General features: G+C 37.5%; 1 protein-coding gene across 1 annotated transcript in view; it reads left to right on the top strand.

Annotated features, from left to right (window-relative positions):
* The first annotated feature begins 409 nt into the window (after positions 1-409).
* The window catches only part of LOC139722005 (transmembrane channel-like protein 7), a 77,405-nt gene continuing 52,878 nt past the window's right edge, over positions 410-24,936 (top strand). The window contains exon 1 of the mRNA XM_071633332.1: positions 410-900. Within this exon, the coding sequence (XP_071489433.1) occupies positions 798-900 (103 nt within the window). The 5' untranslated portion in view covers positions 410-797. The remainder of the gene's footprint in view (positions 901-24,936) is intronic.

The following is a 24,936-nucleotide window of genomic DNA, read 5'->3' as shown; positions in this document are numbered from 1 at the left end:
TAATTACTGCTCCCAATGATAAACAATGCATTTAATTGGTACAGGATATGATAGTAGGTGTCTCTGAATGCGGGTGGGTGCGCCTTCACAAACGTGACGCTATTCGTATTAGAAATTTTGTGGAATTCTGAAGTCAAGTCAATCGGTGCAATCGGTGCAATGCTCAAAAAAAAAATTAACCCATTCTATCATCGTTTGACATCCGCTGAGATAGATCCCCTACCCCCGTTTTTCTTTTTCTTGTTTTTCTTCTCCTTTCTCCCAACTACTCCCTCCCCTTCACGCCCCCCCCCCCCCCCCAGCTTTCTCCATGTGCGCTCTACCGAGTGTACTATAAACCGCGAGGGGCTTTTATCTGTATTCACTCATTTGGCACCATACGTTATACGAACCAGTGTGCCAACTCAAAAGAAAAAGACCCGGTATAGCTAGCTGCAGGGATGTGCTCACCTCCTGGGCTGCTGGGTATAGTAATCGTTTTTATCAATCGAGCGGCGTACATGCCCTGCTGGGCCCAGTGTTTATATACGGCATTCACAGGGAAGGTTAAACGCGAGTTAAGGAAATAGATACGTTAAAAAACGCGTATATTAGATTATGCTTTATAGTCAACCCAAAGACAAGTCAACTGTCAACCGGCTCGGCGCAGGAGTGATAGACTCGTTCTTCCACACTTTACTCACAATGGAGATGGGTTAACGTGTGAAGTTGCTGGTCTACAACTATTAGGAGCTGGATCAAGTGAAGTCCATACTTATGATAGCAGGACAGAGAGAAAAAACAGTTGAAAGTGAACCATGGAGGAAGATCTTGAGGATATCCTCAATGACGACTTCCTGTACGACCAGGGAGGCGATGCCGGTAACCACCGTCCGCAGAACGAGAACAACCACATCGCAGGTAACAACTTATGTCACATTTTCATATTCTGATTACTATAGGGTAACAGGCTGTGTACAATGGAGGTAATAGAAGAACTGCGTGTCAACTGCATCGATTTTCGCATATGGCAGACGAAGTGCTGCATACTGTAAATGCGGAGGTTATTATGAAACGGGTATACTGATTCATTTCATAATGAATCGGTGTATATCGTACATCTTTGTCAACGATTTTATGTGTATCATTTATTGACCCTATAGTGCCTACATTTTGTTACTGCTCATGACTGCATTCCCTTAATTGTAGACAAATAATCTTTTCATGATTGCCAGATCCATCCGTTGAACTATATCTACAGGCAGCGGAACTTGACTTAAACCTAAAAATCCCAATTGTAATGGTGGCTGATTTCTAACAAAAACTCGGGTGTCCAGATTTGTGAGGTTTATTTTATTTACAACATGTCACATAACACGATTGAAAAAAAAAAATCCCCTGCTTAATAAACACCTATTTCGAACAAAGAAACTCGAAACCCGACCTACACCCACCTCAGGTGGATATCAATAAGTGCGTAGTCTTGAAACGTATGTCATGTGAACTGTTTCTGCTGCTTCAACACATGCACTCTTTCCAATTGCTTTTGATCTTCGGAAATACAATTTAGTGCACGCCAGTGGACCTGTTTAATAAAGCTGTTTTTAAAATATACGAACGACTTACAAACGACTGATGATCAGTTCTGATGTGCTATTCTTATATCAAAATTCAATAATTCAGCGCAAGAACTGATCACCAGTCATTCTTAAATCGTTCGTAACTTTAAGAACAGCTTTATGAAACACCCACATGGTGTTGTATGTATATCTCTTTGTGAGTAATCTGCGACATTCAATGATTTGCATCTGTAGTGTCAACCTAGCGTATATACGCATTATAATTATATACATACGTACAGAAAATTTATGGAAAGTATACTGATGTGGGGAAAAGGGAGGACACCTTGTTATGATGATTGTTCCTAGGAACAACGAAAGTTTGATTAACTATCTTTTGGAAGCTATAATATGCTTTGCAGCGAACGGTGCTCTTGTGGCGGAATACAACATTGGTGCGAGTAGTAATTCATATTGTTTTTATAAATTTGCTAAAAAATGAAATTAGAATTAAAGCGTAAATGACTGTATATGAGTGAAAATTCATCCAGGGCGATGGACAAGAAGCCATGTCATGATGTTAGGTCAACAGAAGATAATCAGACGATCTGGGGCCAGTTGCATAAAAGTTACTGTTATGGTAGCTTTGCCATCCAATGGTAACTACCATGGCAACAATACTCAACAGCCTATCAAAACCAAGAATTCCATGGAAGTTACCGCATTGGATGGCAAACAAGTTACCATAATTGTAACTTTTATGCAACGGGCCCCAGGTTTAGACTCAGACGGTTCTGGTTTTAGCAAAGTTCGTTGCTACTTTCTATGCAGGTTCTGATGCTCGATCTGGACAGGACGCTTAGTGAGATACACCGGTAAAAATAATGATCAGAGCAGCGAGAGTCTTAAATATATGATACATACATATTTAAAACTCTAAGGTCTTCCTTATCCAGGGTAGTCTCCTCCGTGTTGCCACTGCTTTACCAGAGGGCCCTGCCATCATTATTACCCTAACGGTGCCAAGTACCCATTTTTATACAACTGGGTCGAGAGGGACGTTATGGGTAAAAACATCTTTTCCAAGGATAAGCACTCGGAGGGAATTGAACTCGGGTCCTCCGATTGGGAGTAGGGTTCTTATCCATTATGCCACAGCGTCCACGTATCAGCTAGCCAGCACCTCACTAAAATTCATGCTGTATACTAGTACATTATTTATCACCGGGAAGTATCCATAATATTCAGGTAGAGAACCAAACAATTTGATAATGTGCGAGACAAAAGATGTTTTCCCTCACAATCAAATTGTTTCTCCCACCCAGCATAAGCAAACCTTCCTATAGCTATTAAAAGATATTCATATTAGCACATCTCACTACCCGCATGAAACTAATTTACTTCGTGATAAAACCATGGAATGATCCCTGTCAGCCGTTAGACCTGATAATCTGCGACGTGATGATGGAAAATTGATCATTGGAATGGTTGTAAACACTCATAAATGATTGAACTTTGATTTCAAAATTACAAATCATGCACACTTAAATATGCACACTGCGTCCTCGCAAGGAAAACTTAATAATGGCGTCATTACGGGTGATGTTCCTTATCCCGAAGGTTCGTTATTCCGAACCTCAGAAATTCTCTATATACCTATAGATGCTCGTTAATCTGAAAAATATGGTTCTTTACTCCGAACATTTTGTGGCGTTATTCCGAAGGCCCGTCATTCCGAAGGTACGTTAATCCGAAAATGAATGAGGTTAACTAATCCGATAAAGAATGATATCAAGGTGCATACTGATGAACCTTCGGAATCACGAACCTTATATTTTGTTTTCGGATTAACAAACCTTCGGAATAACGAACTGTGTGAAAGTTAATTATACTACATAGAGGTTTCACTTATTATTGTATTCTATAAAAGAAGAGTTGAAGTGATAGCATAGAAACGTATGGTGCCCTCTCGAAACCTTTAGAGGGATGGTACAGTACTGGTGGAGATGAGGATTGAGCTTTTAACTTTTTGCGAGATACCAAGAAACCACTTACGAAATAGTACAGAGCACACCATTCTAAGAGGAATTCAAGGTTAACTCGATTAAAATCGGTTTTGTAATGGCTGAGACATCCAACAACAAAGTAAAACAAAGCAATCGTAATAAAAAGGTGCATGATGCAGAGCTTATAGGATAGCTCTGTTTTTGGATATCTCAGCCATTTCAAAATCAATTTTCATCAAATAAACGTTGAATTCCCCTTGAAATCGCATGCTCTTTCATATTTCATAAGAAGTTTCTCATTATCTCACCAAAATGTTCGAAACCTGAAGTTAGGACACAACCACAACTATACCATCCCTTTAAGCTCCTCCTACATGGGACGTGCATGCTTCACACTGCACAAGGTGAGTATTATTGCTCATCCCCTACGCAGAACGTTCCTGATTCCTCTTCCTTTCGGCCCATCTCAGCAGAGTCAAATTACGAAAGGACTTAGACGGGATATGGTTTGAGAAGCGATGAAAGCCGTACGCCTTCTACGGCATTACACGTGACCATGTTCACAGGAAAGCCATTGTTATTAACCCTTCCACTACACCACCAGCGCATAATGCACCTGATGTGGTTCTCATAATATAATTTTAGGTTGCAATGTATACCGTATAGGTAAAGCGAGATTTAAATATTCTCAAGTTTCAGTCAGAAAACACTGGTCAGCAAACTGGTGTGTGATAATTATTATGTGTGTGTAAGTGTGTATGTGCGCGCGCGCATGAATATTGAAACTATGATAGATGACAAAACCCGTTGATTGGGAGTGATAATGGTTTGTTCCCTCAAAGAGTTGTGTTAGGCATGATTATGATAGGTTATATTTCCATTGTTGTTATCTTTCTATGCTATGAGTCAGTTCAGTTTAGACAGCGTGAACTGCAATTCTATATGCAAGGCAATAACGTCTCATTTTCTGAATGTGGAGAGGGGAAATTGACGTAATTTGCGATAATGAGTTCTTTTTCCGAATATTTTTTTTTATCATCATGCATGCATAATCACTTAATTGCTTTCTCTGTAATCGCTTTGTTGAATCGCGTTTCGGAAGAAAATATCGTAAACGATTGTTTCGTCCCGCTGTTTCTGATTAGCTATTTGCATGATTGTTAATCACCTAATATCTTCAGTCATTCGAATTAGAAATCGTGGAGTTTTTTCAGGTTTCGGCACGCAGGGGTATTATTGTGACAATATTGTTAGCCCCCTGTTAACATTTTGTAGATGAAGAAAAAACAGCTTAAAGGGATCGTACAGTTCTGGTTGAGACCTAAATTCAGGTTTCTAACATTTTTAGGTGAGATAATGAGAAATCTTTTATGAAATATGAAAGAGCATGTAATTCTATGAGGAATTCAACGTTTATTTGATAAAAATTGGTTTTGAAATGGCTGAGATTTCCAAAAAAGAGCGATTCTAATAAAGTGTGGGACCCACACTTTGTAACGATCGCTTTGTTTTACTTTGTTTTTGGATGTTTCAGTCATTACATACCCGATTTTCATCAAATAAGCTTTGAATTCCTCTTAAAATGGTATGCTCTGTGCTATATCATAAGTGTTTTCTTGGTATCTCGCAAAAATTTAAAAGCCCAATTCTCATCTCCACCAATACTGTACTATCCCTTTAAGTGGTTCGAAGAAGTCATAAAACGTGAGTTAGGAATAAAAATAACCAACAAGAATATATTGATCAGTATAATCAATCGATGGGAAATGTAAACTATAGTTTTATCAAAAACCGCTTCCAGAAAAACCGTCGCCTTGACGGGGTATTGAGAAAATCAAAAGTATATCTCCTTGTATTTGAGGCTTTATTGCGACATTTTTGTACGGTATGGGTGTTTTATGACACAACTTAACTGTGTGTTATGCATCAAATGCGACAATTCGATCATATCTTTATCACATGTAGCTCCCAATGATGAAGTGGCTAGAATCGTTTCGAGTGTTGTATACAGTGACCATTCACAGATTTCTTTCGAGGGTTTCTTTTTTCGGTTTTTTTTTTTTCTGCAGGGGGAAAGTTACCCATGCAATGGTTGATAGTACCAATTTTTGTCACAAAAACATAACCAGATTTCACATTTCATCATGAGTACAATATTTTTATCTTGTTTAATAACAATTTTGCAATCATCAGTCCAGTCTATACTACGTATCTCTGCGAGAGGGTATTGTTTCATGCTATTATGAACAGTCTAAGTGTCTTGCTCTCAAAATCGCTGGTTGAAGATTAACCAGAGAGAGCATGTTCGCCCCTAATTAGGATTACAGACGCACTTGCATACTGGTCCCGGGCTTTTCTTGTTCGCAGTGTAGACGGACTTTGTAACCAGAATGTGAATTTGGCCTGGCTATTAATGTTTTTCATATCGACGTAAGGTATATATTATAACGACAATAAGCAGCATTATTACAGTTTTCAGGTTTTGTCAAAGCCTATAGCTGTCTAACGTCTGTGTTTCTACACACAAGCTTGGATGCGACACAGTTGAATTTAGGAAGTTATAGTTGAGCTGTATAGCTGAGCTTCTTCCATGTTGCAATCATTATGAGATGTAATTAGCTGTCAAGCACCACATTGAATGCTTCGCTGCAGGAGAGAGAAAAAAATGATAGTAAGGGCATGACAAAATGTCATTCTTTTAGCATGTTAAACAATAACATAGGTGTACTTTGAATGACAAAATGTCATTCTTTATTATGTGAAACAATAATAGGTGTACTTTGAATGACAAAATGTCCTTCTTTTATCATGTGAAAAAATAATAGGTGTACTTTAAAGCTGGCTGCAGATCATTGATTACAGATAACCACGTATACCAGTCTGCCCTCATATAAAACCCATTCAAACGTTACAACCGCTTTTACAAAATGATGTAGGCCCACACAATCATGTTTGTAGATATTTTTCCGTGACGATATGGATTTAATGTTCACACATTTCAGTACGTGGAATCCAGTTTGCCAGCATCATACGCAGTTATTGCTCTTCTGGGCAAGTTCAGGCAAGCTCTCCTATGAAACAGTATCAGAACATTCTTCTTTAGAAAGGTATACAAAACCCCTTATGTCAGTAAAGTGGTTTCTGACGTCACTGAGACCAAAAGAGTATCCCTATATCATATACGTTCATTGTGGATTAAACATAATTATAAGTAAGTATATCGGCAATGCAAAACTTGCACTATCAGAGAACAGTGGGAACATCGCTCTCGAGTTTTCTGCAGGCGTTTGTGTCTAAACGATACTTCCATCATGGTAACCGACCAGCAATCACACTCTGGAATTTGCTTAAGTCTGACATCTAGATGTTTAAAAAAAAGGAAAGAAGATAAGTCTGGGCTCCTGTTTACGGACACTCGGGTGCATTAATGTAACGAGAAAATAAAACGTTCCATCAAAGTGTAGAATGAGTCTGAACGTGCAGTTTCGGTTGCTGCTTCCCAGCTTAAAGGGGAATGAAACCCAAATGCGATAATATGTGGGTTGAGAGAATGCCAAAAATATCAGTAGAACACATTTGTGAAGTTTGAGGAAGATAGAACAATTCTTTCAGAAGTTGTGAAATTTTAAAGTTTCAATATCATGCACCAACCCATGATGATGATCTCAGGAGACAACATCAATTCGTGATGTCACAAATGGAAAACGAAATAAAAAAAAGATAATAACGAAATTTCACATTTTTCCTATATATCACAATGAAAGAGCATCTGGATCATCCACCTCCTTCAGGAGGCAGGGGGAATGATGGTACCCTCAATATACATGTCGGGAACAAATGAAAAGAACGTACACTTTTCATAAATAGTGAAATTATTTTGTGGAATTCTCTTTATATCTTTTCGATATGGTTCTCCAACTGTGCCGTCACGTATTGCAAATAATTATAGTCCCCTTATCTATATCCAGCGATGGTTATATCCAACGATGGTGATACTGCATTTTTAAACATTCATACATTTTGAATGGATTGTCCGATTTCCTTCAAATTTCAACAATGAATTTCACTAATGCATTTGCATTCACTCAGTTCACGTTATACATATTTGTCTTTCATTTTCTTAAGATTATCCTTTCATATGTTGTTTGCTTTTTCTCACCGACCGTGATTATATTGAGTTGTGACGTTTTTCCGTTTGTCATTTTGTTAATCATTTTTTTCTTTTGTCGTTTGTTCATCGTTGATGAATTAATTTTGCTGCATGGATCACTGATCCTACAATATCCAATGTGAGAAGAATTAATGGCATCTCTTTTAGATAATTATTCGGACTGTCATGCTCCTATGGGATATCATGATAACTTGTACGATGATGATACGCGTTTAATATATTATTGACGAAGAGGTATACACAAGCCTTGAATATATTCTGTTTGGGCTCCGCAAAATGTAACGCAAAGAATAGCCTTGCCACCAGAAGACAAAATCTTCAAACACAAAGCCTGACGTGAATTTTCTGCTCATTTCGGAGAGGCGTGAGCTTCTCTGTTAAAAGAAAAGGAGATTGCATGAATATTGCTACTGAGTGTTCATAGTTCAAGTTCCTCCAAGACCAATATGGCATTGTGTCGTAGCTCCACTATATGGTTCCAACAAGGAGGTAATAGGCGTTCATCCTTGGTTCCAACAAGTTTATAACCAAAGTGAACAGAAATGTTATGGAAGACGCACCCAAGGCAATTTTGGTGCTACCAATCCTCGCGAGGGAAGTATAGGCCTATAAATAAATCTAGTACCAGGGCAGGTGGTTGATTCTATTATACACAACCGTCTGCGGCTCATGTGCATGCAAAACTCCATTGAACTTCATCATTCCCTACCATCAGACCATGGACCATAATACCTAGTGATTATACCAACACGCTCCAGTGACAAACAATACAATGAAACAAACGTGCAATGCCCTAACATTAACGATGTATCATACTCGAGTAGTTTGTCCCTTATTATATGAGAGTCGCACATGGGGCTGTTCAGAGGTCGTTGTTATGGCAACCTGTAAACTACCGTTCTTTCACTTCACAGATTTTTTCTATAGTGGCAGGTGTATTTTCCTGTATATTACAGTGATGTCCTTGGCGGGAAAACCCCTATAGTATAAGGGAGATCGCGTGTGTCTGCGTGTTTTTCTATCTGCGTTTTAAAGTACAACCAATATAAAACGTCTTTTAGCATTTAACCTCCTGATAATACAGGGCTTTATGATATAAAATAAAACAACAACATGACACTCATTTCTGTAAAAGCTCTATCAGAATTTATGCTGTTATACAAAGTAAGATGTAACACGATGATGTAGTTAATCATGTCTGCCCTTCTTTATAAAATGGCAGAGGTAAATATAACACAAAATAAACTAAATGTAAATGTAAATCACAAATATCTTAAATTTATTGAATGACACTATCATTAGTCTCTCGTTCTCAGTTAATTGCAATAATACTTGGCAAAAGTTAAGAACCCACAAATTGTACATAGATTATGTCCACCTAATATGCCGGTACGCCGAAGTGTTCACACGATAAGACAGCCTAATACAGTTGTACATCCAAGCTTAAATGTTTCATTGTCAAACAGGGTATACCGTATATTCAAGAATGGCAATTCAGCATGCTGGCAAAGTCTGCATTATTCACATGCACATTATACAATCATGACGTAGGATGTGATGATGGTAACTCTAACAATATAATTATGTCGATGACAACGATAATGATAAATCAATCAATATCAATGATTTATAGCAACGGTAATGAAGACATCAGTTATAAAAACAGTATCATCATACGCTATCTATATTTCTGATGGCGATAATGATAAATAATTTTCTTCTTATTGCGTTGGAAAGTAAAAACTTACAATATTCCCATTTCAGTCCAGTGGAGCTATGAACATGGTTAATTGATTGAAATAATTGAGATTTTGAGTATGGTTGAAAACATCAATTTAAAATATAATCGTATAATACATGTCATATCCTAGCGACCCGAATCCATACCAACAGTAACTGTTATAGAGCAAAAGACCCAAACAAACAAACAAATAAACAAACAAAACAGAAAAGAGCAAGAAAATTACCTATATATTGATACTGGTTCATCACTGTCAAATTTGTTAAGTTTTCTGTCAAAACGCAATAAGACATGAGAGCGTTTAAACCAAGGAGGGAATCCTACAGGAGGACGTCTCACCAAACTCGACCATCGCAATATCTTCCCGGCAGCCATCAGCGAATACTAATACATCAACAGACCATAACCCATTATAAACAATGTTCAACCTGAACGTTTTTACGATCTTCACCGTCAACTTGTGTATAAAGGATATCAAATACACAAGAAATTGTCATTCCGGTCATCGCTCTTATTGAATTCAATCTGACACAAGTAGACTGATGGAATTTGCCACTGTAATATGAAATCTTTGTATATGATATCAACAGGAGACATTTTTGTCGTTGCTGTTGTTGTTGCTATACATATTATACTGCGCACTTTGTAACACCCAAAGCGGCCTATGAGGATTATCATTAATTCTGTATTGTGTCAACCGAAGACGGGAATTAAAAATCGACAGAAGCACAGTATCCTCCAGCTTGCGATATATCCTGATGTGCTTTATCATTATCTATCTATCTGTCTATTTTGCTCTTGGTGGATTTTGGTAGAGTGAAATTAAATTACATTTGCTGATTTGAAGGCAATTATAGTTGTAATTTCAATGTATGAAGTGGAAACGTGGACTTTTATGACACAAGTCATGACGATGTCGTGTCATATCAAGTGCCCGTGTGAAGTGTTTAATGATCATAAGATATGTTATAATATTTTCGTACTCTTATCGAGTTTTGTTGCTTGCAGTAACATTTCCAATTCGAAACCCTCAAACACACACACACACACACACACACACACACACACACACAAATGCACTATCATTATTTTTTTCTCTATTTTGGTTACGCGTATACTATACCTTCGAACGCAGACACATTGTGCTTCATGGCATACACACAATATTCATGATATTCGATTAATCCATGCTCAGGGTCCGGCTCAGGGACACCTTATTCTAAATCACCTAACTGGACAAAAGGCACATACCCCATGCAGAATGTAAGTTATACATCTGATGACTCCAACAGCTCCATTGTCTCACCCTGTGCGATGGAAGACGAGCATAATATATCTTTTGGGTCACTGATGTATAGGGCCTATATAAAATCGAATCATGCCTTCAGTAAAGTTTAATGATTAGCAGATTAGTAATGGAAATTTTCTCATTAGTGATCAGTAGTGATCAGTCCTCGATCATACTGTATAGGCTTTTTTTTTGTGGAGTTCTCACTTTACCTAGCCTAGAATATTAATGTACACAGAAGTTCTTTGGAACCCAATTGCTATCAATCACCTGTAGATGCTGTCACGATGCTGCCATAATAATACACACATATACACGGCACACGTACGTTATTTATTGATATTGCACGTATAGATACCTTTATATTCGTAGATCTATTCATATTTACGTTGGAAATGCACATTTGAATTAGTGATGAGTCATCGCGTCTTGTTATTTTGCTTCGTTGGCTATAATGTATTATATTTTGGATCAAAAACGTATCCTCTTGTCTAATGATTGCTTGAAAAAGAGCTTCACGCGATTATGGGTATTTTCAGCTATATCAGAGTTTTGGCATGTTTGATACTCCATAAAGGACTATTTGCAAAATGACATCACTCCTATGGCAACATTTTGCAAATAATTACTATTTGCAAAATGATGTCACAAAGCATTTCTGAAATTGTGCAAAGCTTTGCATCGTCACTCTGTGACATGTAACAATTTTTAACAAACAATTATTGTTACCTCACAAAGCAATTCTGACATCGAGCAAGTAACACCCATAGATGGGACTTGTTGAAGGGATTGTATAGTTTTGGTTGACACCTAACGTCAGGTTTATAGCATTTTTGGTGAAATAGTGAGAAACCTCTTATGAAATATGGAAGAGCATCTAATTTCAAGAAGGATTCAATGTTTATTTGATGAAAATTTGTCTAGAAATCGCTGAGATATCCAAAAAAAGCTATTCTAATAAAAAAAAATCTCTTGTTTTTTGGACATTTCAGTCATTTCAAACCCGATTTTCATCAAACAAACTTTTGATTCCCCGTAGAATAATATGCTCTTTATTATTTCATAGCGTGGTTTCTGTATATCTCGCAAAAATGTTACAAGCTGAATCCTCACATCACCCAGTATACTGTACAGTCCCTTTAGTTTTCTCGGACTAGTCAACATGATCAATGAGGATAACGTGACTATCCTATAGGGGAGGGGCGGCGATATCGCTGCTTTCAAGGGATTCGAACCAAAGACCTCGTGATTGATAGTCCTTGGTCTGAGCGACAACAGCACCAACAGATGCGGTTGTATATAGATAATGTTGTCCTCCGGTGTCCACAACAATCTAAGCGAGGCTATCAGCATGACAATGGAAAAAGGACGGTCCAGTTACCTGAGGGATTCGGACAACAATACCAATCGGACTTACTACTGTGTGAATGGTGGACTTATCGATGTTTCGTCGCAAGTAAGACTGTTACGTCACTGCGACAAGAGGAGAGGAAAAAAATAAGCTCAACAAAGTGTCAAAATTTTCATTCTGGCTCTATTTTTCCGCCATGCTGTATTATCGAGCGAAGAAAGGAAAAGAAACCTTAAAATGTATCTGTCAGATAACAGCTTGAAGAGGATAATTTTAACAAAGGAACAACCCCTGTCGAAACCTTAGTGGGCAAAGGTGTGTCATGATGCCAAACACATACTATACCAACTTTGAAGCTAAAACGCTTTATTCATAGTTCTTTTTTATCATGCCCATCGTTAGTGACTCTAATTAGGCGTTTTCACACCAGCCCGATGTTTCGAAATAGTGCGCTATTTTCTGACTTGGGAAATTGGAAAATATCTCGAGCTTGGATTTTTATCGGGCTGATGTGAAAACGCCTTATAAGTGACGAATTTAGAATTTCTCAGGTCTTTGTTGCAAGTTGGTAATGTTTTGCTCCAGTTCTTTTTGTTTTATTCGTCGAATTTGTTTTGATTTTGCACTTCGTCATGCATACGTTGAAACAAAAACAAAAACACACAAAAAAATACTGCAACCAAACATGCTATTATATCAATGTATCACTTGACTGTCTGGACTGTTGCTTTTGACAATTCTCGTGAAAATTCCGCCAAAGTGGTGTATAAAAGCAGTATGTTGCTGCTAAGGACAAATAGCAGTGAATAGCAATACGGCGTGGAGAACGGCTTTCAGAGTGTCGACTGTCCTATATGATGTAACATGTAATGTGACTATACATTAATGGGTGGTCCCTCTCCATGGCAACGGCGACGCCATGTCATCGTTTGGACTTTACACATTGGAAATTAGGCCTACTGTGCAACCAAGGCAACAGCGTCGCAGTTTGTTGCAAAAAGTTGATCCCCCTCTCTCCCCCTCGTTCTTTTCTTGTCTTTCCCTTTATCACTCGCTCTGTCTCCTGATCCAATTACTAAAATGCCGCATAGTCTCGAGAGTATACGGTATAGCATAATACTATACATATAGCAAACATAACGCTTTACACCAAGCGTGCATTTTGGTAATTGGATCAGGGATAACGTGTTATGCGTCGCACGTCAAAAAAGTGTCGATTTTCGATGTTCGATTTTCCAGTGGTCAAATTTGCCTTTACGTTGCACGCCAAAGTGATTTTAACAGATCTAAAAAAAGATATGTCCTTCATTGCTATGTTTCGTGATTAGCGTGAACAAGAGGTTTAATCACACCCTATAAGCAATATTACAAGACAACTAGTGTATCAATCTGCCGATTACAAGCAACCTGAAAGTAATGAAATAACTCAGCTCCCTTAATTGCCACCAACAGTTCATTTTCACCCCCCTTCTCGTTCTCTCCCCCCTTTCGATACGAAATTGAACCCCTTTTTACATGCTTGAAGTCTTGTGCTTTTTTTAAGATGTCCCGTAAGTGATACAATAATCATTAGTCCCTCCCCTTGTCGAGCTAAACAAAGGGGGCATTGGTGCCTACATTGGTGCGCACTGAGCTAAGCATGTATTGACCGGATCTCATGGAGTCCTCACGGCGCTTCATGTCTACACTCTCTAATACTTCGCTTATAACGTGAAGTACAGATTAGAAGAGGATCTCAGAGGAGAGAACCAATCGTTGGAGAACTTTTGGATGTGATTTTCGAGTATTTTGAAGTCCTATGATACAGAGTACATTATACACCTTATCAGGGACCTGTGGAACATTGCGTCATAATGGATGATAATCGTCATCCTTGATTATCTCTGCGTGGCTTTTTGTGAAATGGCCAAGCCGAGAAAGTTACCTCATCTTGATTTGGAATTTGAAAGAGCGAAAGCACCTGCCGTAGTGACGACCTCTCAGCTGGGCGCAGAGTACCACATTCCTTCCCATAAGCATAAAGCTGGTAGGTTCTTCGACATACATAATTATAGTGATCGTATATATTAGATGTATGCATTCATGTTTCGAATGAAGAATTATCTTTTACAAAATATAATCACGATGCTCATAAAGGCGTTTCACTGGTACGTATGCGTTTGTTTTCCTTTATCAAAATGATGGCTTATCTGTCAGAATGTAATACACCCAAAAGGGTGAACCAGGGAGGTGGGATTCTTCCCACCTCCCTGTATATGAACTGTGCGGGAAAATAGGACGTGCGTTTTATTATGAGAACAATTCTTTTTTTTTTTAACGCCCAGTATGGAGTTTTGATTGATTTTGAAATTCATTCTGGTCATTGTGAGCATGTTGACGTGTAAAATCCCTATATGGATATAAGTCTTTATTATGGGCATCACGTGTCTGTATTGATTTTCATTGTTTTTAACTTAATACTTTAAAATTTAAGTGTTCCATATACGTCATGTTGCCCTCTGAATATACATTGCAATGACGGTTGTATATTAAATCTAAACCATGTTCCTGAATAATGTGATTCACGTTGCAAGCATATAAAGCGTGTATACTCACCAGTGTGTCATTCTTGAACAGTCATGATAGAATTATGCAGTGCACCAATAGGTCTTTAAGTAATCAGCGAGTAGCTCTGTATAGGACCTAGTGGCTAGATACAGAATCTTTTAAGCAATCTTGTCATTATTTCATTTAATACAGTGCACGGCCATAATAATGACCAACACCACCCCAAAGACCATGGAATCATCCCGAAAACCACAGTTTTCACATCAATTCAAGAGATGTGTTTGACAATTCTTGAGACGATGATATAACAATGTCAGCAATGTTACTAATAACAACTACATATACAACAACAACGATGAAATGTGTGCATGTTTTCTCATATTATAGAATATAATATGCGGGAAGAACGTTACGGTGTAACTATACTGTACACACGCATGACACAAAATGGAATACTTTTACGCTAATAAATGTAAATGTACATAAATATTATCATAGTGTAAATGTATGGAGCATGCAGGTAATTTTCATTTTAGCAGTATACGTGATCTTGATTGAACTGAGTGGATTATCACTCACATCAACTGCAACTAATGCTATAGAAAAGAATATAAAAAAAAATAAACTGCTCATGATGTTGGTATTAGTAAATTGAATATCCTGCTCAACCTGAAATTGACATTTCATGGATGATGCAATTCAAATTTCTATAAACACAAACAAATACAAAAAAGTTATATGTTTCATGATATTCCATTGACCAATTATACAATGCATGAGCGTGTCGTATGTTGTTCGACACACACCGGTTTACTTGTCTTGTTCACACCTGTTGTTATCTATTGCAAACTTTGATGCCTCGTGGGCAGTCATGACTACAGTGAAATCAATTTATGTTCAAGTTGACATTTAGTAGACAGAAACATTCAAACAAACAAACGGGAAAACAAGAGTAATTACTAACATTTTTTATTTCAAATTTTTTTAATGTTTTCATGTGTGTGTGTGTGTGTGTGTGTGTGTGTTTAAGTGATGTCAGTCTCAATGACGATATTACTCCTTGTATACAGGCCTCGAAATAGGATTTTGGAGGGGCACGGCCATTTAGAAAAGGGCACTTTTTCCAAGAGGCCAGGGCACTTAAGTCAGTCAGAGGGGCACCAAGGCCACTTTGGAAAGGGCATGTTTGGTGTTTATGAAAAAAGAAAGAAGAAAAACAAACCGAGAAAAACAAACAAACACACACACACACACAAAGTGCAAAACACAACAAAAGCCTCTTCCCTACAGCTGTAACACATTCCCGATCTCCGCGTTTCTATCAGTGAAACAACATTTTTTTTTAAACAGGAATAAAACAACAGCAGGTATTGATTGAAACTCGACACCCTTTCAGGCCAGCCAGGCTGCCATGAAACTTCAAAGCACATTCCGACAGCTGGCTGGTAAAACCACAAGGCAAAGGAATTTGCGTGCGCGTGTATGATTAGTCTGTGACAGACAGTTCATGACCTCCAAGAATGCGCCAGTACGCCCGGTTTCTTCTGTTGATTGGTCTCTCTCTCTCTCCACCCCTCCCCATTCCCCACTCTGGCACACCTTGGCATCGTGGGATTTTTCTTTTTTTCTTGGTGAACTTGGGAGTTCACTCTTCACTACTCTATCTGAATATGCGCTGCCTAGCTAGTACATACTCGCCGCCGCTGCACTGCGGAGGCAGTCGGGACGGTAAAAGCCGGTCGGGCGTACATGTAGGTACGTACATGTCGTCTCGCATCTCGGAAAGATACTTTGAGTTTGAATCAGATATATCGGGACGCAAGTGAACTGAAGGTATGATATTTGAGATCGGGAAAGTTGTTCAAGCTTATTAAAGAGACTTTGAGAAAGGGCATATCATACGTCATAGATAATAACTTTCATTCTAAAAGGGCACCACGGCCCCAAGAAAAAGGGCACATTTTTTTTTGGCCGTAACTTTGATCAAAAAACAAAAGGCATTGCGGCCAACGAGAGGGGCACCGACGGCCATGGCCGTCGGTGACCGTCGGTTAATTCGAGGCCTGTTGTATACATAGACGAGACAATAAGGTATTGCATCGCTGGATTACGCCTGGCAATGTCTAGAGCCTTTTGTCATTATTTACCAACAGTGACAAGTTCCCTCATAATGAAAAAAAAAGGAATATCAATTATTGCTTTACGATTTTTTTTCTCTCTCTGAAATAATTCGATGATTTTTTTCTCTCTCTGAAATAATTCGATGGTATTAACAAATAGGGATAATGATTTCCTTCCTTCTTTTTTTTTCAGAAACAGGTTACTTTAAGCGAGCGGAATTTAGCGAAGATCTCTGTTCAAGTAACTGCGGCGGACTTGAATGAGGCCTATGCATTGTCGTGTATAATTTGCATATATTTTGTTATTACTTGTAGTCTAGCAGCCAGAAAGGGTCCCCGTGCACCCCCCCTAAAACAAAATTCTACGATATGTTCGAAGATCGTCAGAACCTGTATTTTCCGAATCCGGTTGTCGCCAGCGGAAAAAAAGGTTGCGCGCGCGTCTTATTTGCGTATTTCTAAAATGGCCGCCGCCCGTTGCTAGGAGACGGATTATTTTGGAATAACTTTAGTTAGGAATAACAAATTACCATAAAAATGGTATCATTTTGAAGAGAATTAAATTTCCTACAAGCTGATACCCCATTTGATGGGATAAATAGTTGTTGTCATGAAATATTAAGGAAGGAATTATGTTTTTTAGCATTTTTCTAAAAAGATACGGAATTTGGTTATAATGTTCTTTTCCATACATCTAATATGCATTTACAAATAACATTTGAAATTTCCTAAAATTATCCCCCAATCATAGCTATTATCATGTGAAAACGGCTTGACAATACACCAATTCCTTTAAAAGTTACACGACATTAAAGGGGATAAGGTTCAATAGGTTTTACAGCAATATTATTTTAAGGGTTATAATGTCTCCGCGCGCAATTGCGTAGGTTCTGTATCTGGGGTTTGTTGTAGATCACTGCTATCTATTGATCAAATCTCATCGAAATCGGCGAAGAAAGAAAGAAAAATTACACTTTCTATTCCTTATATGAAATAAAAATGCTTTTTTTTTCTATTCTGTGTTAACAAACTCCATCCATTCAGCTTCCCATATGAACAGTTTCTTGTCTTTTTGCATTCCCTCCAAAATCACAACTTATCTGATATTAAAAAGTTAATGAAAAAAATTTGACGTGACAGTTTCCTCTTATTGGAAGATTAAAGTGAAAAAAAGAAGAAGAATCTTATGCTAAAAGCCCTAAGAAATAAAGAACTTGTTAAATGGCCTTTCAGAGTTTAAAATGAAACATGGCTATCTTATTTTTTCATAACAAAATGAAGGGAAGTATCTGTGTAGTTCATGTCGGCCCATACTGGGTTACTATTCTTCAGAAATGGTCCCCGTGCACCCCCCCCCCAAAAAAAAAAAAAAAAAAAAAATCTACGATGTGTTCGAAGATCGTCAGAACCTGTATTTTGCGAATCTGCTTGTCGCCAGCGGAAAAAGGGTTGCGCGTGCGTCTAATTTGCATACTTCTAGGATGGCCGCCGCCCGTTGCTAGGATACGGATTATTTTTGAATAACTTTAGTTAAGAATATCAAATTACCATAAAAATGGTATCATATTAAAGAGAATTAGATTTCCTACAAGTTAGTACCCCGTTTTATGTAATAAATAGTTGTTGTTATGAAATACTAAGGAAGGATTTTTTTTTGTTACATTTTTCCCAAGAAATACAGGTTTCAGTAATGTTTTTTCCATACATTTAATTTCTGTCTACAAATAACATCGGAATTTTCTTTAAGTTAAACCCCATAAATAAGTATTATTATGTGAAAGCGGCTATTCGATACACCAATTCCTTTAAAAGTTACACGACATTAAAGGGAAAAGGTTCAATACGGTTATACAGAAATTTAAGGGTAATGTCGACGGCCGCACTTGCGTAACGCGTGTAATACTATAATAATCATTGCAAGTATGAGACCCTATCACTTCTTACATCCAAATTATTGATTAAATATCATTAAATGTGACTCTGCACCTCAAAACAAACAAAAAGTCGCCAGACATGAATTTTTAGTTAAGACCATATTCTGAAAGAGCAGACTTTAAGCTTTAAAATGATGTATAACTCAAATCAAATGGACTCTCCTAACCTATGTAAATATTGGAAAGAAAGCACAAACTCAGGAAAAGTGTGAACTGAGAAAAGAGGCTCTAAAGTACAGTGTCTATTCAAGCGCTTAATCTTTACCAAACCGTGCTGGCTGTGCGATGAATGGGACAAAAAACAGGAAGTAAACCACCAGAGTAACAACAATGAAGGGATTATCAGATTAAACTGAAATTAAATATGCCTCATTAACACATTCTGTCTATAATCAATATCAACTTTCAAAGCAGTAGCACTGTCCTTTCAAAAGTTATTAGAGTAGAAAGTGAAGAGTGTGGACAAAGTTTTTCAGAAATGAAAAGGGGATTCTAAAGACACACCTAATCACACTATTCTACCAAAAATGTTCGAGTTAAACTGCTAAAAAACACACTTTCCTGCCCGTTTTATGATATCAAATTTTAGCATAATGTAAAAGAAGACCCGCTCTTTCAGAAAATATGAAAAAGTCAAGTTCGGCTAGGTTGACCCATTTCACTTATTTTCAGTCCTCACGCAAAATCAGTGTGTGCGACTTTATGTTCGTTTTGAGGTGCACGGTCACAAATATTGTGGAATATGAAAGCAAATTAAATTTTTTATTCGCTATCACCTTTGATCTACTCAGCTTCACTTTTAGTTTACGTCTTTTTTCATCAAATAGAATGAAGGCCTTACGAGAGGTGTAATTTCATGACGGCCGAAACGGGCTTACCTGGATAGGGGTTTCCAACATATCGATATTAATCAAACTTCTCTTCATCAACTCTCATTCTTCTGATCATCTTCACACACATACTCACACCTCCAATATCACACACAGGCATTCATGCAGGGGAAATGAGCTCAGTCGTGAATTTCGTGAATTTATTCAATACGCCATTAATCAGTGGCGTATCTAGGGGGGGGGGGGGCAAGGGGGGCACGTGCCCCGGGCGCCACTCCTTGGGGGCGCAAAAAAAAACGAAGAAGAAGAAAAAAAAAGAAAAAACGAAGAAAAAAAAAAGAAAAAAAGAAAAAAGAAAAGAAGAAGAAGAAGAAACTCACCGGAAAGAGGGGGGGGGGGGGGGGAAAGAATGGTGGGGGGGGGGGGCAGAAAACCAAATCAAAAAAAGATAAAAACAAAACATAACGATGACTCGGACAAAATGACAATGTTTATTGTGTTCACACAAGAATTCTATGTAAGCTGAAATACAATTTTCGGCTCGTTCGCTGCGCTCGCTCTCTAAATTCTATATAGAAGAAGAAGGTAAGAAAAAAATTTGATGATGAAGCCGACAAAATGACAATGTCTATTGTGTTCACACATGTCATTTTATATTTAGCAGACAAAATGTTTCACTGAGCAGCGGCTGCAATTTCTTTCGTTCTGAAGCGATCGCCGATTGGATCAAAAGAAGGCGCCAACGGTTCCGAACATACGGGGGGGGGGGGGCGCCAAAAAAATCAAACAAGATAAGAACAAAATGTAATGATGACGTGGAAATATACAAATTTCGGCTCACTCGCTCGTACTAATTTAGAGTATTTCTTCAAGCCCTCAGTTTGTTGGTAAAAATCGTTATCTATAAGGCCGTCACTATATCTTGATTAGAATTGTAAGATTTGATAAGCAAAAAATGACAAGTGTTCCATGTTTTGTAAGCTGAAATACAAAAATTTTCGGCTCGCTCGCTGCGCTCGCTCGCCAAAATTTATCAAAACAAAAAGGAGATAAAAACAAAACGTGATGATGATGACGCGGAAATATACAAATTTCGCCTCACTCGCTCGTACTAATTTAGAGTATTTCTTCAATTCCTTAGTTTGTTGGTAAAAATCGTTATCTATAAGGCCGTCACTATACATTGTGTCTTGATTAGAATTGTAAGATTTGATAAGCAAAAAATGACAAGAGTTCCATGTTTTGTAAGCTGAAATACAAAAATTTTCGGCTCGCTCGCTGCGCTCGCTCGCCAAAATTTATCAAAATAAAAAGGAGATAAGAACAAAACGTGATGATGATGCGGAAATATACAAATTTCGGCTCACTCGCTCGTACTAATTCAGAGTATTTTTTCAAGTCTTCAGTTTGTTGGTAAAAATAGTTATCTATAAGGCCGTCACTATACATTGTATCTTGATTAGAATTGTAAGATTTGATAAGCAAAAAATGACAAGAGTTCCATGTTTTGAAAACTGAAATACAAAAATTTTCGGCTCGCTCGCTGCTCTCGCTCGCCAAAATTTATCAAAATTAAAAAGGAGATAAGAACAAAACGTGATGATGACGCGTAAATATACAAAATTCAGCTCACTCGCGCGTACATGGGGGGGGGGGGGGCATTTCATAAAGCAATTTGTCAGATATTTCGTCTGACAAACTGTTAAAAGCTACTGAAATCCTTGCTTCTGATTGGCTGAAAGCAAATTTTGTGCGACAAGTTGTCGGACAAAATGCTTCATGAAATGCCCCTCTGGTTTAGAATATTTTTTAAAGTACTCAGTTTGTTGGCATAGATAAATCGTTATCTATAAGGCAGTCACTATCTTGATTAGAATTGTACGATTTGATAAGCAAAAAATGACAAAAATTCCATGTTTTGTCAGCTGAAATACACAAATTTTCGGCTCGCTCGCTGCGCTCGCTCGCCAAAATTTATCAAAATTCATTACATTTAAATCACCCTCAAAAGACCACTTTTAAGGGCTTGAAAAGCATATCATGTGGACTTTGCTTAAAGTCTCTACCGGGATGGGGTTGGGGTTGAACACTAGTCTTTTTCAGAAATTAGGGGCGCAATTTTCGCGCTTGCCCCGGGCGCCGTTTTCCCTAGATACGCCACTGCCATTAATGCATTCATGGAACATCAAACTCGAATGCTTTATTTAGATGTCGAAATAAGAGTTACATGTATACCGCACAAGCGAAATATTTCTCACCATGCTCTAGCATGAAATCAATTTATTTTTTAAGATAAGATCGCACATACGTGTTCTCATTCTTTGGTGGTTCGCCTGATGGTTTTTAAACATATTGCTCATACGTTTATTATTGCCAAGAAACTAATAGATAGATTACAAATACCAAGGAATGGCATTGATAAAAACGAATAGTTGCAAGTCAAATCCAGTCGCTTTCAAATTCTGTGTTTTTTTTTTAATAAAAAATGATTTCATGCACTTAACTTTATTACATGGGTTGATTTAAATGCAATACAACGTAAACTTGGTTGTTAAATCCGTTAGGAGTGACTAATAATCAATATCATACAAAAATGAGAGAGAGAGAGAAAAAAAATGTTATGGATAAGTAGACCTTAATGCATGGATCTATAAAACATGAGGGAAATGTCTGAGGGAACATTAACCATGCATGCGTGTATGTATGTATGTGTGCATGTATATACTATAACTATGTATATATACTATATCTATATCTATATATAAATATATAAATAAATAAATATATATATATATATATATATATATATATATATCAATCACGTTTATATTTATGCAGGTTTGTATACTTTTGTGTTGTGTGTGTTTGTGTTCAAGGATGTTTGTGTATGACTAATGTGTTAAACATTAGACATATTCAGAGTGTAAATGTTTAACCACAACGAATACAATATTTTCATGTTTTCCACAGAAATTAGACATCTATTATAATTAGATAAATTTGCTAAAATGATTTGAAGTGTATCTGCTATAGGCGCATCTGACGTGCAATCCACTTTATAGAGCGCATGTAAGTTTCGCTGGAATAACAACTCATGCATGAAATAGATACACCATCCAATGTTTTCAGATATCCATGCCCTACTCGTCCGCCGGTCCTTTTTAGATAGAGTAACTATAAATGTGCATGATCGATACCCAAAAGATTATTGACATTGCACGTTAAACACTTTCACTAGGTTGCCATTGTCGCGAGTCTCGATATGCTAATACATGTATACTATCTACCACAGATCGATTCTTAGTCTACGAGTGACCGTGGTGATCTTATCATGGCTTATCACATCTTGAGGTCTATGGTGGTAATCGTGTTGATCGTAGAAGAATTATTGGACTGTTCGAGAAATTACTACGATCAACACAATGTCTTTGACTGACATCAAGATTTGATTGTCTGATGATCAGCACGATTAGTCCCCGAGTAAGACCACGATTTCGGGCGAATCGAGAAAGTGGACCCAGCTTAGTGAATTCCACGAGAGTGGTAACGTACCATAAGGATAATCAACACGACAGTTTCAATACCGTACATATCAATATTTACATATCTTCAAAGATTACTTCACCTATGTAATCTAGATTCTTTTGTATGCCTCCGCCAAGAAGTGGTGCCGGAGGCATTATGTTTTCGGGTTGTCCGTCCTTCCGTCCGTCCTTCTCTCCGTCCGTAATGAATTTTGTGGACAGCGTAACAAAAAAGAAAAAAAAAAACCTGAAATTTGGCATGTATGTGTATTGGGGGTGAAATTCTGCCTATCAACTTTTGGGTGCACATGCTCAAGGTCAAAAGTCAAAAGGTCGAGGTCAAATGCTTAAAATTTCACTATTTCCCTCATATCTCTGCAATGCCTAAAGATATTTTCTTGAAACTTAGTGTATACAGGTATTACCCAATTAAAATTCACTGGTAAAAGTTTGGGGTCATAAGGTTAAGGTCAAATGTGAAAAGGTCAAGTGAAAATGTTAAAATGTTACTTTTTTTCTCTGTATCTTGTATATTGTTCAAGGTATCTTCATGGAACATAGTATATATTATGCATGTACTGACTGGAAGTGATTATCTAGGGAATTTGGGGTTCATGGGGTCAAAGGTCAAGGGCAACACTTCAAAATGTTATTATTTCCCTCATATTTATGCAATGCCAGCAGGACTTAAACTTGGTGTATGCATGTATAACCCAAAATAGAGATTCTCCGGCAATTTCTTTTTTTTTTGCCAAAAAGGTCAAAGATCAAAGATCAAGAGAAAGTGCTGAACTTGCTTCTTCCTCCATGTCTCGGAAGTGGCTCATGGTATCTTGAAACTTAGTACATATTTATGCATGTTCTGCCTGACAGTAATTCTCTTATGAATTTTAGGGTCAAAGGCCAGATGAAAATGGTAACAATTTTCTACTCAATACAAAAATTGCACTTTTTCTCCATACCTTGAAAATTACTTAATGCATAAACTTATGAAAGGGCCAAAGTCAAGTTAAAATCCTATTTAAATCCCCAAATACATGCTCTCCTATTCATCCAATTAGACCTAGGTCAAGGAAGGTGACCATTTTGAATTTTGAATGGAAACAATGTCATTATCGTTTTCAAATTCCCAGTAACAGGGCATTTAATCTTGTTGCTTTCGTGTGGCCTTTCTTTCTATGATATACAAGAAGTAAATTTGTTATTGCTTTCAGCAATAACAAATTTAGGCCCGTTTATCTATATCATGACGAACCTCCGGAATAACGAACCTTTGGGGGAAAAAAAATGAACCTTCGGAATAATAAACTGTGACCAATATTGTTATATTGTACAAGCTTTAACGCCGACATCTATTAACCTACTATATTACTACTTTCACTCTTTGAAAGGAAACACGCCTAACAACCAACGACACAACAGGAATGGAAACAATGTCATTATCGTTTTCAAATTCCCAGTAACCGAGCATTAATCTTGTTACTTTCGCGTGGCCATTCTTTCTATACTATACAAGAAGTAAATTTGTTATTGCTTTCAGCCGGCAGCATAGCTTTCGATGGTTTGTGATATCATTAGAATTAAAACATTGAGCTCTCCATAGCTGACAATTGTAAAGTAGTAGCCCGCCAAAGTTGGATTACCTTTTTTTGATACGCACTGTATAACCTGAAAAAACAGATTTATTGGGTTTTTATCAATTGTACATTATAGCCACTCAAATAATGATGTATTGTTTGAGTTAGTCTTCGTACACCACTTAATTACCAACTGCTAATAGTAGTCGTAATCTTCGTTGTAATATTAAACTAGAAATGTCGCTATGACGACTGGTATGCCTCCGCCATAATGCATGATTCTCCTAATAGGTCTATAGTACATGTGGA

Source organism: Diadema antillarum, unplaced genomic scaffold (assembly GCF_040938485.1).
Source record: "Diadema antillarum isolate AM-2024a unplaced genomic scaffold, OU_Dant_1.0 scf00000154, whole genome shotgun sequence".
In the NCBI taxonomy this organism is placed as follows: domain Eukaryota; kingdom Metazoa; phylum Echinodermata; class Echinoidea; order Diadematoida; family Diadematidae; genus Diadema; species Diadema antillarum.
Note: the sequence above shows the minus strand (reverse complement) of the source record. Positions and strands in the feature narration are given on the sequence as shown.